The 17,444-nt window shown below is 41.3% G+C and overlaps 1 protein-coding gene across 2 annotated transcripts in view; it reads right to left on the bottom strand.

Moving 5' to 3' along the window:
• Positions 1-17,444, bottom strand: part of xylb (xylulokinase homolog (H. influenzae)) — a 71,991-nt gene that overhangs the window by 15,858 nt on the left and 38,689 nt on the right. For both annotated transcript variants that reach the window (XM_029755535.1, XM_029755536.1), the window contains one exon: positions 13,468-13,562. In XM_029755535.1, coding sequence (XP_029611395.1) covers positions 13,468-13,562 — 95 coding nt within the window. The remainder of the gene's footprint in view (positions 1-13,467; positions 13,563-17,444) is intronic.

The raw sequence follows: 17,444 nt of genomic DNA on the forward strand, positions 1-17,444 counted from the left end.
ATGGAGGTGGAAACATTATATGCTTTGGGGGTGTTTTTCTGCTAAGGGGAGAGGACAACTTCACCGCATCAAAGGGACGATTGACGGGGCCATGTACCGTCAAATCTTGGGTGAGAACCTCCTTCCTTCAGCCAGGGCATTGAAAATGGGTCGTGGATGGGTATTCCAGCATGACAATGACCCAAAACACACGGCCAAGGCAACAAAGGAGTGGCTCAAGAAGAAGCACATTAAGGTCCTGGAGTGGCCTAGCTTAATCCCATAGAAAATCTGTGGAGGGAGCTGAAGGTTCGAGTTGCCAAACGTCAGCCTCAAAACCTTAATGTCTTGGAGAAGATCTGCAAAGAGGAGTGGGACAAAATCCCTCCTGAGATGTGTGCAAACCTGGTGGCCAACTACAAGAAACGTCTGACCTCTGATTGCCAACAAGGGTTTCGCCACCAAGTACTAAGTCATGTTTTGCAGAGGGGTCAAATACTTATTTCCCTCATTAACATGCAAATCAATTTCTAACATTTTTGACATGCGTTTTTCTGGATTTTTGTTGTTGTTATTCTGTCTCTCACTGTTCAAATAAACCTACCATTAAAATTATAGACATCATTTCTTTGTCAGTGGGCAAACGTACAAAATCAGCAGGGGATCAAATACTTTTTTCCCTCACTGTATGTTGTTATTCATACCTTCGCTATTAGAATGACGAGCATCTCTTCTTGACTGGGTGATAACAGAGATATGCGACATGTCAGTGATTACAGAGAAATTCAACATGCCAAAGATATGAGAGATATTCGACATGTCAAACCGTCTCCCTTTTCCCGGGACCCCAAATCATACCAGTCGCCTTTGTTAATGTGCCTTTGTTGGGGTGGGTAATGTCTGATTTTAGGAGGGAGGTAGGCACTAAGCTTTTTCCTCCCAGAATCCTTCATAATGAGACAATTGTTGAACTGTGATGTTTCTGTCAAACTCCAAATTAAGAAACAGCAAGCGGCCCACTTCGTTACTGTCTCTCTTTCACACAGCCTACATAGATGACCTTGAGGGAAGGGAAGGGGGGAGAAGTGAGGGATTGCGGGAATAAAGACAAAAGCTAAAAAAATATCAAGATGTTTGCCATTAAGCTGTCATAGTCCTAGCTCATGAATATTTATCAAGGTTGAAGTTGAAGCCCACATTTGGAACATCTCTCTTTTAAAAGTGTTTTTTTCCCTTCTCCTCACCACTTGTTTCATTGTTGACATAATAGTACTGTCAATCTGTTGATGTGCTCTGAAGGACACACCTGCTAGGAGAGGGCTTTTATGCCAAAATATTTTTGAAGAACCACCAAATACGCTGCAAAAAACATAACTGAGAAGGAGCGTGACTCTTGACTAGGGTTGCAAAGGGTCGAAACTTTCTGACAAATTTCCAGAATTTTTCCGTCAATTTTCCATTGGAAGTTAAGCCCTGGAATTTGGGGAATTTTGCTTAAATTCATCAAAAAAGTTAGCTTTTAACAGTGAACCTTTTATGGGATACACTAGGCAATTCTAGGTATTGTGGTATATTTTGGTTAAACTATCCCCAATTCAATGGAATTGCAACCCTCTGTATGCACAGTGCATTCTTCCATCACATGTACAGCTGATTCTCAAGATCTTGCACACTAATGAGATTAGAGGTCGACCGATTATTCGGAATGGCCGATTAATTAGGGCCGATTTCAAGTTTTCATAACAATCGCAAATCGGTATTTTTGGACGCCGATTTGGCCGTTTTTTTGTTGTTGTTGTTTTTTTACCTTTATTTAACTAGGCAAGTCAGTTAAGAACACATTCTTATTTTCAATGATGGCCTAGGAACGGTGGGTTAACTGCCTTGTACCTTGTCAGCTCAGGGATTCAATCTTGCAACCTTACGGTTAACTAGTCCAACGCTCTAACCACCTGCTTTACATTGCACTCCACGAGGTTACGCGAATGCAGTAAGAAGCTAAGGTAAGTTGCTAGCTAGCATTAAACTTATCTTATAAAAAACAATCAATCAATCATAATCACTAGTTAACTACACATTGTTGATGATATTACTAGTTTATCTAGCCTGTCCTGCTTTGCATATAATCGCTTAGGTACACGTTGCTCCAACCATAAACATCAATGCCTTTCTTAAAATCAATACACAAGTATATATTTTTAAACCTGCATATTTAGTTAATATTGCCTGCTAACATGAATTTCTTTTAACTAGGGAAAATGTGTCACTTCTCTTGCAAACAGAGTCAGGGTATATGCAGCAGTTTGGGCCGCCTGGCTTGTTGCGAACTGTGAAGACTATTTCGTCCTAACAAATACAGCCGACTTCGCCAAACGGGGATGATTTAACAAAAGCGCATTTGCGAAAAAAGCACAATCGTTGCACGACTGTACCTAACCATAAACATCAATGCCTTTCTTAAAATCATTACACAGAAGCATATATTTTTAAACCTGCATATTTAGCTAAATGAAATCCAGGTTAGCAGGCAATATTAACCAGGTGAAATTGTGTCAGTTTGCGTTCATTGCTCGCAGTCAGGGTATATGCAACACTTTGGGTAATTTGTCAGAATTTTACGTAATTATGACATAAGGTTGTGCAATGTAACAGGAATAACGTTTTATTTTCGAGATGATAGTTTCCGGAATCAACCATATTAATGACCTAAGGCTCGTGTTTCTGTGTGTTATTATGTTATAATTAAGTCTATGATTTGATAGAGCAGTCTGACTGAGCGCTGGTAGGCAGCAGCAAGCTCGTAAGCATTCATTCAAAGTAGCACTTTCGTGCGTTTTGCCAGCAGCCCTTCGCAATGCATTGCGCTGTTTATGACTTCAAGCCTATCAACTCCCAAGATGAGGCTGGTGTAACCGATGTGAAATGGCTAGCTAGTTAGCGGGTGCACGCTAATAGCGTTTCAAACGTCACTCGCTCTGAGACTTACCTGGGAAAATTGAAGACTCATGTTAAAAGGAACCACCAGCTTTCATATGTTCTCATGTTCTGAGCAAGGAACTTAAACGTTAGCTTTCTTACATGGCACATATTGCACTTTTATGTTCTTCTCCAACACTTTGTTTATGCATTATTTAAATCAAATTGAACATGTTTCATTATTTATTTGAGGCTAAATTGATTTTATTGATGTATTATATTAAGTTAAAATAAGTGTTCATTCAGTATTGTTGTAATTGTCATTATTACAAATAAATACATTGGGGAAAAAATAATAATAATAAAAAAAAAGTAAAAAAAAAAAAAAGAAATCGGCAGATTAATCGGTATCGGCTTTTTTGGTCCTCCAACAAATCGGTATCGGCGTTGAAAAATCATAATCGGTCGACCTCTAAATGAGATGCTATTGATCCCACACTACTACACTGTCTGAGCCAAGGACTACATGCTTTCTGGTAAGTTTTGATTACAATACTGGGTGGGGGGAATATATTTTATATGACATACATTATTTTTTGTTAACTAGTAAATAGTAGCCTACAGCAAAGTGTGTTTATATCATTTCTAACAATTTCTGCTAGATAGTTATTGCTACCATGTGGATTTTAGCTTGCTTGAGCCTGATAACTGAGTGTTAATTCACCTGTTTCCATACGTTTCATTTTGAAACTTTTATCTTACCAAGGAGTTATTTAATCTAACTGCTTAACTATTTATCTGTACATGGAATTGTATTTGGGTTTTTTTGACAATTTTTTCCCTAATCTTTACAGGAAAATGCCACGGGCACTATCTGATGTGTGGAGACATTTCACTGCAGCTAATGTAGAAGGAAAAGCTGTGTACATTTGCAAATACTGTGCCAAACCATATGTGAAGAATGCAACAAAGATGCAGAATCATCTGGCCATGTGCATAAAGTTCCCTCAGCGCTCACAACAACCAACCTCTGACAAAAGTCCCTCTACTTCTATTTGAGGTGAAAATGATGAATCAGACACCTTATCAATAGCAACAGCTATTGGTCCTCCTGGAATCAGAAGTTTTTTTGACTCAATGGAGGAACGTAGTCAGAGAAATGCTGATGAATGTCTTGCTCGAGCTGTGTATGCAACTGGCAATGTGTATTGGAAGAGATTTCTGAATGTTCTTTGCCCAGCATACATCCCTCCAACAAGACATGCTTTATCTACTCATTTGCTGGATGCAGAGTTCAGAGTTCAAGTGAAGGTCAAGCAAATAATAGAGAAAGCAGACTGTATTGCAATCGTCGCTGATGGGTGGTCAAATGTTTGTGGGCAAGGAATAATTAACTACATCATCTCCACCCCTCAACCAGTATTCCACAAGAGCACAGATACAAGGGACAACAGGCACACCGGTCTCTACATTACAGATGAGCTGAAGGCAGTCATCAATGACCTTGGACCACAAAAGGTATTTGCACTGGTGACAGACAATGCTGCGAACATGAAGGCTGCTTGATCTAAAGTGGAGGAGTCCTACCCTCACATCACACCCATTGGCTGTGCTGCTCATGTATTGAATCAGCTCCTCAAGGTCATCATGTCACTGAAAACAATGGATACACTCTATAAGTGAGCTTAGGAAATGGTTAGGTATGTGAAGGGTCATCAAGTTATAGCAGCAATCTACGTCACCAAGCAAAGTGAGAAGAATAAGAGCTCCACATTGAAGCTGCCCAGCAACACCCGTTGGGGTAGTGTTGTCATCATGTTTGACAGTCTCCAGGAGGGGAAGGAGTCTCTCCAAGAAATAGCCATATCGATATGGACAGCCCCATCAAGAGGATCCTCCTGGATTATGTAATTTGTGAGAGAGTGGTAAGCAGCCTGAAACTCCTGAAACCTATAGCAGTAGACATTGCACGAATTGAGGGAGACAATGCCATCCTGTCTGATGTTCAGACTCTGCTTGCAGATGTAAGAGAAGAAGTCCGTACTGCCCTGCACACTTCCCTGTTGCTCAAAGCAGAGGAAACTGCAGTTCTGAAATACATCAAAAAGCATGAAGACTTCTGCCTGGAGCCCATACACGCTGCAGCGTACATGTTGGACCCCAAGTATGCTGGCAAGAGAATCCTGTCTGGTGCAGAGATCAACAAGTCCCTATGGAAGGGACTTTGTGGATCTGAGGCTCTTTCCCCTGTTGCCTCCATCATCCTCCAAATTCCACCAACATCAGCCGCCTCAGAGCTCAACACACACCAGAGCACGCAACAGGCTGACCAATACAAGGGTTGAAAAATGTACCCATCCGGGCAAATTTGAGGCTTTTTGAGCCTGACAATGAGCCATCCTCAACAAGGTTTGAAAGTGACAGTGAAGATGAGGCCTCAGAGTCTGATGTTCAAGAGGTGGACATTGAGGAGGTCCAGGGAGAAGACATGGAAGCCTGAGAGGAAGACAACCAAAGCTGTAGTTTGTAGACTAACATTTTACATGTTGAAAACGTTTTTGGGAGATGCGATGGATCATTGGGGATCATTCGATATTCCCTTTCTTTTGTTGTTCAGTGAAATCATCCCATGTGAAGAGTCAACTCATTTAATTAAAGTTAAATTCGTAACTAAATAGTTTTTTAAATTTCTATTGGTAGGACTTAATAATTTATAATTATGTCTACTTATGATAAGGTAAAAGGTTTATGTTTCTGTCTCCATATGATATAGTAAATATATCCAATGCAAAAAACATCTACATTTAAAAGGTATTTATATTAATTTGCATATATTTGCATTAATTACCATATATTCTGGTTAATTCCCATATATTCCCGTTAACTCCCACGGAAAGTTTCCATCTCTGAATATTCCCCAAAATGTGCAACCCTACTCTTGACACCAACTCCTTGTGACTCTGAAGAAGTCCAAATATGGACACCTACAACCCTGACTGTTGATGTTGCTTCTTAAAACCTGTTGAGGCCTCCGGTTAGCAATGAACCCTGAGACGGGATTGCTAGCAAGGCTGGAAATTCAAAACATCAAAAATTTAATAATTTCAATTTCTCAAACAATCAACTATTTTACACCATTTAAAAGATAAACATCTCCTTAATCTAACCACATTGTTCGATTTTCAAAGAGGCTTTACGGCAAAAGCATAAAGTTAGATTATGTTAGGACAGTACATAGCCACAAAAGTACAAACATCCATTTTCAATTCAAGGTCAGGCGTCACCAAAAGCAGAAACCAGCTAAAATTATGCACCAACCTTTGACAATCTCCATCAGATGACACTCCTAGGACATTATGTTATACAATACATGCATTTTTTGTTCCATCAAGTTCATATTTATATCCAAAAACCGCATTTTACAGTAGCGGTGAAATTCTGATTTTTTTCTTCTCTGAAATGCTTCCGGTGAACAACGTTACAATTTTCAAAATTACTATTCGAAAACATTGGTAAATTATAATATTGTCATTCAAATAATTATAGTTTAACATTTCGTAAATGATACTGTCTTGCCAGATTTCAAAATAACTTTACTGGGAAATCACAAGTTGCAATAAACCGGGTGCTGTGCTAAGAACAATAAGCTAGCCTAATTAGCTTAGCATCATCTTGTAACCATGTAATATCAATAATACTATTGTCAATAATCCATTACCTTTGATTATCTTCATCCATTGGCAGTTCCAGGAATTCCAGGTCCACAACAAATGTGGTTTCTTTTGACAAAGTTCATAATTGATGTCCAAATAACTCCAAGTTGTTCCATGTTGTTAGCGCTTCGGTGGCTACTAAAAAGTAGCGCGGGGGGGTGTGAAGTCACGGCGAAAAGTTAAAAAAGTTACAAAAATAATCTATTTACGTTTGTTCAAACATGTCAAACGTTGTTTAGCATCAATCTTTAGAGCCATTTTTAACGTGAAACATCAGTAATGTTTCAACCCGTGTGTCTAGAAAAACGATTTTTTAAAATGTCTCGTGTCTCATGATTGCGCAGGTGCAGGCCATAATGGAAGTGACGACATCCCAGGGACGTCAACTTCAATGCATTCTAATTTGCTCCCTGTTAATCATAGAAGCTTCAAACAACTTTATAAAGATCGCTGACATCTAGTGGAAGCCGTAGGAGTTGCGAACTGAATCCTTTCTCACTATGGTATCTAATAAACAATGACACTAAATAGTACAGCCACAAAATTCTCATTTTTTTAAAATCTATTTTTCTCAGGTTTTTGCCTGCAATATGAGTTTTGTTATACTTACAGACACCATTCAAACTGTTTTAGAAAATTCAGAGTGTTTTCTATCCGAATGTGTTAATAATATGCATATCCTAGCTTCTGAGTTGGTGTAGGAGGCAGTTAAAAATGGGCACATATTTTTTTCAAAATTCTCAATACTGCCCCCGTGGCCCGTAGAGGTTATTAACTTCTGGACTAAGGAGTACAAAACCAGTAAATTTCACAACATTGTGACAACTGTCAATCATCCCAGGATCCTCTTCTTTTAAGCTTAGACAATGTTAATTAACTAGACCTACAGTGCATGTCCCACATCCCTTATCCCATAATTAAGCCCTTACAGAGGCTAAAAGAGCACAACTTAACTTACTTCCACGTCAGAGGAACCTGTTCCCCTCGGCACATTGTGCTGTTGTGTAATGCTTTGTGAACTGTACACACACACACACACACACACACACACACACACACACACACACACACACACACACACACACACACACACACACACACACACACACACACACACACACACACACACACACACACACACACACACACACACGTCATCTATAGGTATGTGCGGTGTGTTTTCTAATGGGTACTGCCTGCTATATACCTTCACCTCATAGGAAGAACTTGTTCACCTCGGCACACTCCTGCTGTTAAGCGCTTCATGAATTGTAAGCACAGGCACTCAGGCACACACAGATACACACACAAGCACACACACACTAACTCTCTACAGTATGTGCGCATGTGTTCTCTCTTGGGCCTTATGGTTTTGTCCTAGACATATATAGGTTTCCATGCATATATGTTCATATGTCAAATAAACATGATGAACTCTTGTGCAATGTGAATAGTGAGTGAGCTGCTCTCAAAATGTAAAGCAGGATGATTTGTGAGTACATTTTCCTCGTATAGAAACTATGGTCTCAATAAGAGCATGAAAACACCATTGTGTCAATAATGGCCATTCCTACACGGGGAGATCAACCTATATACACCTCAGTTAACCCTCTTGAGTCAATTTCAGTGGCCCCATGGAACTCTAATTAGCATAATAAAAATATTCCCATCAAAATGTGTCAGTTTAAGATAGAGATCAGTTTTTTGCATGGGCTGCGCCTCAATCCACCGCATCTGCCAATTGCGACCTTATGCATCTGCATTGAAAGGTGGCCGAGATTCAGCGGTATTTGTCAGACCATGAGACATCCAGAAAATAGTTTTCTCACAAAAACGTCTGTAGTGTCTGGACTGTTTGGCCTACACACTAATATGACCCCTATATGGAAAGGTTTTGCTCTAGGATGCCCACAAGCCTCACATGACTCGCTGGTACAAGTAAAAAAAAAAAAAGGAATGGAAGTATATATGTAAGTAGTTTAGTACCTAAAAAAAGGGGGTAAAATATGTGTGAAAAAAATACAAATAGTTTCCTGATCTTTCTTATATCTCTAAAACTTACAGTTGAAGTCAGAAGTTTACATACACCTTAGCCAAATACATTTAAACTCAGTTTTTCACAACTCCTGACATTTAATCCTAGTAAAAATTCCCTGTCTTAGGTCAGTTAGGATCACTAATCTATTTAAGAATGTGAAATGTCAGAATAATTGCAGAAAATTATTTCAGCTTTTGTTTGACATTCCCATTGGGTCAGAAGTTTACATACACTCAATTAGTATTTGGTAGACTTGCCTTTAAATTGTTTAACTTGGGTCAAACGTGTCAGGTAGCCTTCCACAAGCATCCCACAATAAGTTGAGTGAAATTTGGCCCATTCCTCCTGACAGAGCTGGTGTAACTGAGTCATGAGTCAGGTTTGTAGGCCTCCTTGCTCGCACACGCTTTTTCAGTTCTGCCCACACATTTTCTATAGGATTGAGGTCAGGGCTTTGTGATGGCCACTCCAATACCTTGACTTTGTTGTACTTAAGCCATTTTGCCACAACTTTGGAAGTATGCTTGGGGTCATTGTCCATTTGGAAGACCCATTTGTGACCAAGCTTTAACTTCCTGACTGATGTCTTGAGATTTTGCTTCAATATATCCACATAATGTTATTTCCTCATGGTGCCATCTATTTTGTGAAGTGCACTAGTCCCTCCTGCAGCAAAGCACCCCACAACATGATGCCGCCACCCCTGTCCTTCACGGTTGGGATGGTGATCTTCGGCTTGCAAGCCTCCCTCTTTTTCCTCCAAACATAACAATGGTCATTATGGCCAAACAGTTCTATTTTTGTTTCATCAGACCAGAGGAAAAAGTACAATCTTTGTCCCTATGTTCAGTTGAAAACCGTAGTCTGGCTTTTATATGGTGGTTTTGGAGCAGTGGCTTCTTCCTTGCTGAGCGGCCTTTCAGGTTATGTCGATATAGGACTCGTTTTACTGTGGATATAGATACTTTTGTACCTGTTTCCTCCTGCATCGTCACAAGGTCCTTTGCTGTTGTTCTGGGATTGATTTGCACTTTTCGCACCAAAGTACGTTCATCTCTAGGAGACAGAATGCGTCTCCTTCCTGAGCAGTATGACGGCTGCGTGGTCCCATGGTGTTTATACTAGCGTAATCTTGTTTGTACAGATGGTCGTGGTACCTTCAGCCGTTTGAAAATTGCTCCCAAAGATGAACCAGACTTGAGGAGGTCAACAATTTTTTTCCTGAGGTCTTAGCTGATTTCTTTTGATTTTTCCATGATGTCAAGCAAAGAGGCACTGAGTTTGAAGGTAGGCCTTGAAATACATCCACAGGTACACCTCCAATTGACTCAAATGATGTCAATTAGCCTATCAGAAGCTTCTAAAGCCATGATACCATTTTCTGGAATTTGCTAAGCTTTTTAAAGGCACAGTCAACTTCTGACCAACTAGAATTTTGATACAGTGAATTATAAGTGAAATAATCTGTCTGTAAACAATTGTTGGAAAAATTACTTGTGTCATGCAAAGTAGATGTCCTAACTGACTTGCCAAAACTATAGTTTGTTAACAAGAAATTTGCGGAGTGGTTGAAAAACGAGTTTTAATGACTCCAACCAAAGTGTATGTAAACTTCCGACTTCAACTGTAACTATCTGTTTTTCTATGAATTAATCTGCTGTTCATTATTTTTCGGGGGATACCTAAAGGGGTCCTAAAAATCTAAATCAAATAGCTGAATGATCCTTGGTATGACCGTCATAAAACAAGTCCCCCCAGCTTAGACTGAAGAGGGTTAACTACATCGCTCAAGCCTCCATTTGCACATACTAGCAGCCCAGCAGTGGCCGTTCACAATGACGCAGAGTCGCCGACCCCGTACGCCAAACTCCAATTACCTCGCTGTGTTTTATCAAAGATGCCGCTTGATCAGTCCACTGTCGGCGGCCGCATTGGCTGCATCTCTTACAAATGCTCACAATGGCTGCCTCGCCCACTAATTCCCAGAAATGTCACTTCAATTTCACACAGCTCCTTATTGGCCTATTTGTGCTAAATAACATGTATTTTAACTAGAACTGAGCTTTTCCCTCATCCATTAATCTCCTTCTGTAAAAGTCTTTCTTTCTCTCTCTCACACACACACACACACACACACACACACACACACACACACACACACACACACACACACACACACACACACACACACACACACACACACACACACACACACACACACAAAGTCTCTGGCTCCATTTAGATAGCAAACCACCGTCTGTCCCTGCGTGACCCCCATGTATTTCTACCACCGGTCAGAGGGGATGGCATGTAATTCACTTTTACAATCACTTCACCAAAGGGGGATGAAGCATTTAATGAAGAAGCAGTGACTCATAAAAGTAGGCTATTCGGCAGCCGATAAGTCTGGAGACTGAGGAGAATCTGAGGGGAGAGTTCAGTGGCTAAAAAAGCGTCTTGTAGTCATAGCCGTCACTCACACAATCCCCATGTTCCCCCTGTGACGCTGCCACTGTTAAACATTAGAGCTCTGTGACATTTGAGGTAGGCCGGGATATGGCGAAGACACTGTGATTTCATTGGTCAGGTCATTACAACACAGTGATTTCCTTGGTCACTTCATTGGGACACTGTGATTTCATTGGTCACATTGCTAAGCACTTTGCCAATCCTGTCGGTGCTACTTAACAGTAATGTTTAGGCGGCATGTTACATCCAAGCTGTCTGCCCTGAGCCAACAGCGGAACATTAAAACCATTCAGAAAGATCAAAGAGGCGATCAAAGAAGTGTTGTACAGAAAATGTAGACCTGGAGCCATTGCCTTTGAGGCACAGACAGCTAGTTCCTTAGCATATGTATCCCTCATTCCCATGCCTTACCTTAAAATAGTATGTGATCCATTTGGAAAACTTATTGAAATTCCTTCACAAAGTATTACTCATACAGTGGCAAGAAAAAGTATGTGAACCCTTCGGAATTATCTGGATTTCTGCATGAATTGGTCATAAAACTAGATCTGATCTTCATCTAACAGACAAACACATTTACGTTATTTAGCAGACGCTCTTATCCAGAGCGACTTACAGTAGTGAAGGCATACATTTCTTAATTTTTTTTCTGTGCTGGCCCCCTGTGGGAATCGAACCCACAACCCTGATGTTGCAAACACCATGCTCTACCAACTGAGCTACAGGGAAGGCACAGTGTGCCTAAACTAATAAAGCACCAATTATTGTATTTTGTCTATATTGAATACATAATTTAAACATTCACAGTAAAGGTTGGAAAAAGTATGTGAACCCCTAGGCTAATGACTTCTCCAAAAGCTAATTGGAGTCAGAAGTCAGGTAACCTGGAGTACAATCATTGAGACAAGATTGGAGATGTTGGTTAGAGCTGCCCTGCCCTATAAAAAACACTCACAAAATTTTAGTTTGCTATTCACAAGAAGCATTGCCTGATGTGAACCATGCCTCAAACAAAAGAGATCTCAGAAGACCCAAGATTAAGAATTGTTGACTTGCATAAAGCTGGGAAGGGTTACAAAAGTAACTCTAAAAGCACTGATGTTCATCAGTCCACTAAGGCAAATTGTCGATAAATGGAGAAAGTTCAGCACTGTTGCTACTCTCCCTAGGAGTGGCCGTCCTGCAAAGATGACTGCAAGAGCACAGCGCAGAATGCTCAATGAGGTTAAGAAGAATCTTAGTGTCAGCTAAAGACTTAAAGAAATCTCTGGAACATGCTAACATCTCTGTTGACGAGTCTACGATACATAAAACACAAAACAAGAATGGTGTTCATGGGAGGACACCACGGAAGAAGCCACTGCTGTCTAAAAAAACATTGCTGCACATCTGAAGTTCGCAAAAGAGCATCTGGATGTTCCATAGCACTACTGGCAAAATATTCTGTGGACAAATTAAACTAAAGTTGAGTTGTTTGGAAGGAACACACAACAACATCAAAACCTCATCCCAACTGTAACGTATGGTGAAAGGAGCATCATGGTTTGGAGCTGCTTTGCTGCCTCAGGGCCTGGACAGCTTGCTATCATCGACGAAAAAATGAATTCCCAAGTTTATCAAGACATTTTGCAGGAGAATATAAGGCTATCTGTCCTCCACTTGAAGCTCAACAGAAGTTGGGTGATGCAACAGGACAACGACCCAAAACAGAGAAGTAAATCAACAACAGAATGGCTTCAACAGAAGAAAATATGCCTTCTGGAGTGGCCCAGTCAGAGTCCTGACCTCAACCCAATTGAGATGCTGTGGCATGGCGTCAAGAGAGTGGTTCACACCAGACATACCAAGAATATTGCTGAACTGAAATAGTTTTGTAAAGAGGAATGGTCCAAAATTTATCCTGACCATTGTGCAAGTCTGATCCGCAACTACAGAAAACGTTTAGTTGAGGTTATTGCTGCCAAAGTAGTTATTAAAACCAAGGGTTCACAAACCTTTCCCATCCTGCACTATGAATGTTTACACAGTGTGTTCAATAAAGACATGAAAAAGTACAATTGTTTGTGTGTTATTAGTTTAAGCAGACTGTGTTTGTCTATTGTTGTGACTTAGATCAGATCAAATTTTATGACTAATTATGCAGAAGTCCAGGTAATTCCAAAGGGTTCACATACTTTTTCTTGCCACTGTATATGCAAGAGGCCATATTTAGACACAGATTCACAATATGAATAAATGCTGATCACAACCAAGACGCGGTGTTGACCTAGCGAGAGGGAGGGGGAGCGGTAGAGAGAAAGAGAAGGAAAGAGAGAGAGAGCTGCTGAGCTGTATTGGGTTGTGCTACTGTACCTTGTCAGCTCCAGGAGTTGGGGTCACTGCTAGCTGGGGTTCTGGGGCTTTTCTCACTGTCTCAGCGAAGGACACTCCTGATTCAGCAACAAGTCCTGGCAAACAAAAAGTGGATTCCGTTTACCGAAAAACATCAAATACGACCGTGTAAAAAGTTAGTCAAATGGCAACCAATCCTTGAAAAGGGGTACGTCACAATATAATGTGTATCACCTAGGTAAAAAAAACCTATGGCAAAGAATTGCTGAAAATGGGTACATCATAGATACTGTATTTTTCCATTGGGTATTAAACATTTAATACTAATGTGGCAAAGAAGGGGGTCGAGGGATAAATGGCAGATATGAGAGCAGAACTAATAAACAGGCTCTGGCCTCTCACTAAAATGGCCACCCCGATCAGAACTACAGATCAAAATGGCCGACTGCCAAAACTACAATTCCCAGAAGCAAGGGGAACACTCAGAAGTTGGGGCCGACCCACAGATAAGGGGTCAAGACAAACCAGGAAGAGAGAGAGGAGGGGCTGGAAGGATCTGTGAACCATAGAGAAAGAGACGCAATATATCATCTGGATTTACCGTGTATGAGCTAGACTGTTTGGACTTACCTGTTGGCGTTTGGACCTGGACCTACCGAGAACCCGATTTGTGTACCGAACCCTGCTATCCTTGACCTCGCCTGCGGCCTGGGTGGACCAGGACGGAGAAACAAACACACAGGTACTGTCCTGTTCGAAAGTACTCTCATTCTTCTGTGGTCCCGTGTGGCTCAGTTGGTAGAGCATGGTGTTTGCAACGCCAGGGTTGTGGGTTTGATTGCAACGGGGGACCAGTATGGATAAAAAAAAATATGAAATGTATGCATTCACTACTGTAAGTCGCTCTGGATAAGAGCGTCTGCTAAATTACTAAAATGTAAATGTAATGTGATTTTGGTGACGTTTTCAGCTTAATTTGTGACAAATTCTCCTAATATTGAAGAGGTTTGTCACACATGGTGGAGAATGAGGGCATATGGACTAACCATACCGCTGGTTAGGTAGAGGGGAAAACATTTTCAGTTAGCACTCCAAAGCGGAGTCAGGTTTTTTTTGTGGCTTTGTTTGGTTAGGACAGATTGCTCGGGGTAAATTAGTATGGAGGGAGCCATACAGGCCCTGTTACAAGTGGTGGCCACCCAAAAAGAGGCAACTAGAGCTCAACAAATAGCTCATCAGGATGCACTGCGAATGTATCATCAGGACACATTACAGGTCCAGCACCACACCAACCAGCTGCTCAGAGAGGAGCAAGAGAGAAACACCCGGGAGTTAAGAAAAGGCCTAAAGGGAATAGCGGACCAAATTGGGGCTCAGTTACCAGCTGCAAATACCCAAAGGCGGGACGGCCTAAAACCAGGATCCAACCTTGCAGCAAGCCAGAGCAGATGTGCAGGTCATAGATGGTACTCCCATAAATGATGGGACGATGCCTAATAGTTTCCCCCACTTCATCATGAAAAAGGGTTTGGCGTACAGAGTGTCAAAAATAGGGGTTGATGTGGTGGAACAGTTGTTGGTCCCAACCCGGTACCAGAGGACAGTACAGGATCTAGCTCTGGATGGACAACTTGGTATCGATAAAATCCGAGACCGGATTGTAAGGAGGTTTTACTGGCCAGGAATTCAGGCTGAAGTGGCTCGGCATTGTGGAGAGTGCCCGGAGTGCCAGTTAACAGCTCCCCAACCAGCTGTTAGAAGCCCGCTAGTGCCATTCCCAATTATTGAAACGCCAATTGAGAGGATAGCGATGGATATAGTGGGCCCACTAGCCAAATCCGCCAGAAGGCACCAATACATTCTGGACATTCTAGATTATGCCACTCGCTACCCAAAAGCCATTCCCCTTCGGAATATGGCTTCCAAAAATATTACCATGGAATTAGTGCTCCTGTTCACCAGGGTAGGGGTTTCAAAGGAGATCCTTACTGACCAGGGAACCCCCTTTATGTCCCGCCTTATGGCGGACCTTTGTAAATTGTGGCAGGTGAAACAGTTGAGGACATCGGTTTACCATCCTCAGATGGACAGGCTAGTTGAGAGATTCAACTGCACCCTGAAGTCAATGCTCAGGAAGGTAATCGATAACGATGGGAAAAACTGGGATTGCATGTTGCCGTATCTGATGTTTGCCATTAGAGAGGTTCCCCAAGCCTCGCTGGGGTTTTCCCCCTTTGAGCTAGTATATGGGAGGCACCCCCGGGGAATCTTAGACATCGCCCGGGAAACCTGGGAGCACCAATCCACCCCGTATACTAGTGTTATAGAGCATGGCACGGCAATGCAAGACAGGATAGCAACAGTCATGCCAATCGTCAGAGAGCACATGAGACAAGCACAAGAGCACCAGCGGCACACTTATAACCGGCAGGCTACCCTGAGGGAATTTCAACCGGTAGAAAAGTTGTTAGTGCTGGTCCCCACGACAGAGTGAAAACTACTAGCCACACGGAAAGGACCATATGAAGTACTGGAGAGAATAGGAGAAGTTAATTATCGGATCTGACAGCCAGGTCGACGGCCCCCGGAACAGATCTATCACATAAACCTGTTAAAAGCATGGAAAGAGAGAGGAACACACACTCAAGAGACAGCAGAAGTAAATATTTCACCTACGTTCACTTAGGTTGGAGTCAATAAAACTCGTTTTTCAACCACTCCACAAATTTCTTGTTAACTATAGTTTTGGCAAGTTGGTTAGAACATCAACTTTGTGCATGACACAAGTAATTTTTCCAACAATTGTTTACAGACAGATTATTTCACTTATAATTCACTGTATCACAATTCCAGTGGGTCAGAAGTTTACATACAGTAAATTGACTGTGCCTTTAAACAGCTTCGAAAATTCCAGAAAATTATGTCATGGCTTTAGAAGCTTCTGATAGGCTAATTGACACCATTTGAGTCAAATGGAGGTGTACCTGTGGATGTACTTCAAGGGCTACCTTCAAACTCAGTGCCTCTTTGCGTGACATCATAGGAAAATCAAATGAAATCAGCCAAGACCTCAGAAAAATAATTGTAGACCTCCACAAGTCTGGTTCATCTTTGGGAGCAATTTCCAAATGCCTGAAGGTACCAGGCATTTGTTTGAGTACAAACAATAGTACTCAAGTATAAACACCATGGGACCACGCAGCCGCCATACCGCTCAGGAAGGAGACGCATTCTGTCTCCTAGAGATGAACGTACTTTGGTGCGAAAAGTGCAAATCAATCCCAGAACAACAGCAAAGGACCTTGTGAAGATGCTGGAGGAAACAAGTACAAAAGTATCTATATCCACAGTAAAACGAGTCCTATATCGACATAACCTGGAATGCCGCTCAGCAAGGAAGAAGCCACTGCTCCAAAACCGCCATATAAAAGCCAAACTACGGTTTGCAACTGCACATGGGGACAAAGATTGTACTTTTTGGAGAAATGTCCTCTGGTCTGATGAAACAAAAATATAACTGTTTGGCCATAATAACCATTGTTATGTTTAGAGGAAAAAGGGGGAGGCTTGCAAGCCGGTGCACTTCACAAAATAGATGGCATCATGAGGAAAGAAAGTTGTGGATATATTGAAGCAACATCTCAAGACATCAGTCAGGAAGTTAAAGCTTGGTTGCAAATGGGTCTTCCAATGGACAATGACCCCAAGTATACTTCCAAAGTTGTGGAAAAATGACTTGTGTCATGCAAAAAGTAGATGTCCTAACCGACTTGCCAAAACTATAGTTTGTTAACAAGAAATTTGTGGAGTGGTTGAAAAACTAGTTTTAATGACTCCAACCTAAGTATGCAAACTTCCGACTTCAACTGTATGTACAGTACCAGTCAAAAGTTTGGACACACCTACTCATTCAAGGGTTTTTCTTTATTTCTAAATATTCTACATTGTAGAATAATAGTGAAGAAATCAAAACTATGACATAACACATATGGAATCAT

Source organism: Salmo trutta, chromosome 6 (assembly GCF_901001165.1).
Source record: "Salmo trutta chromosome 6, fSalTru1.1, whole genome shotgun sequence".
In the NCBI taxonomy this organism is placed as follows: Eukaryota; Metazoa; Chordata; class Actinopteri; order Salmoniformes; family Salmonidae; genus Salmo; species Salmo trutta.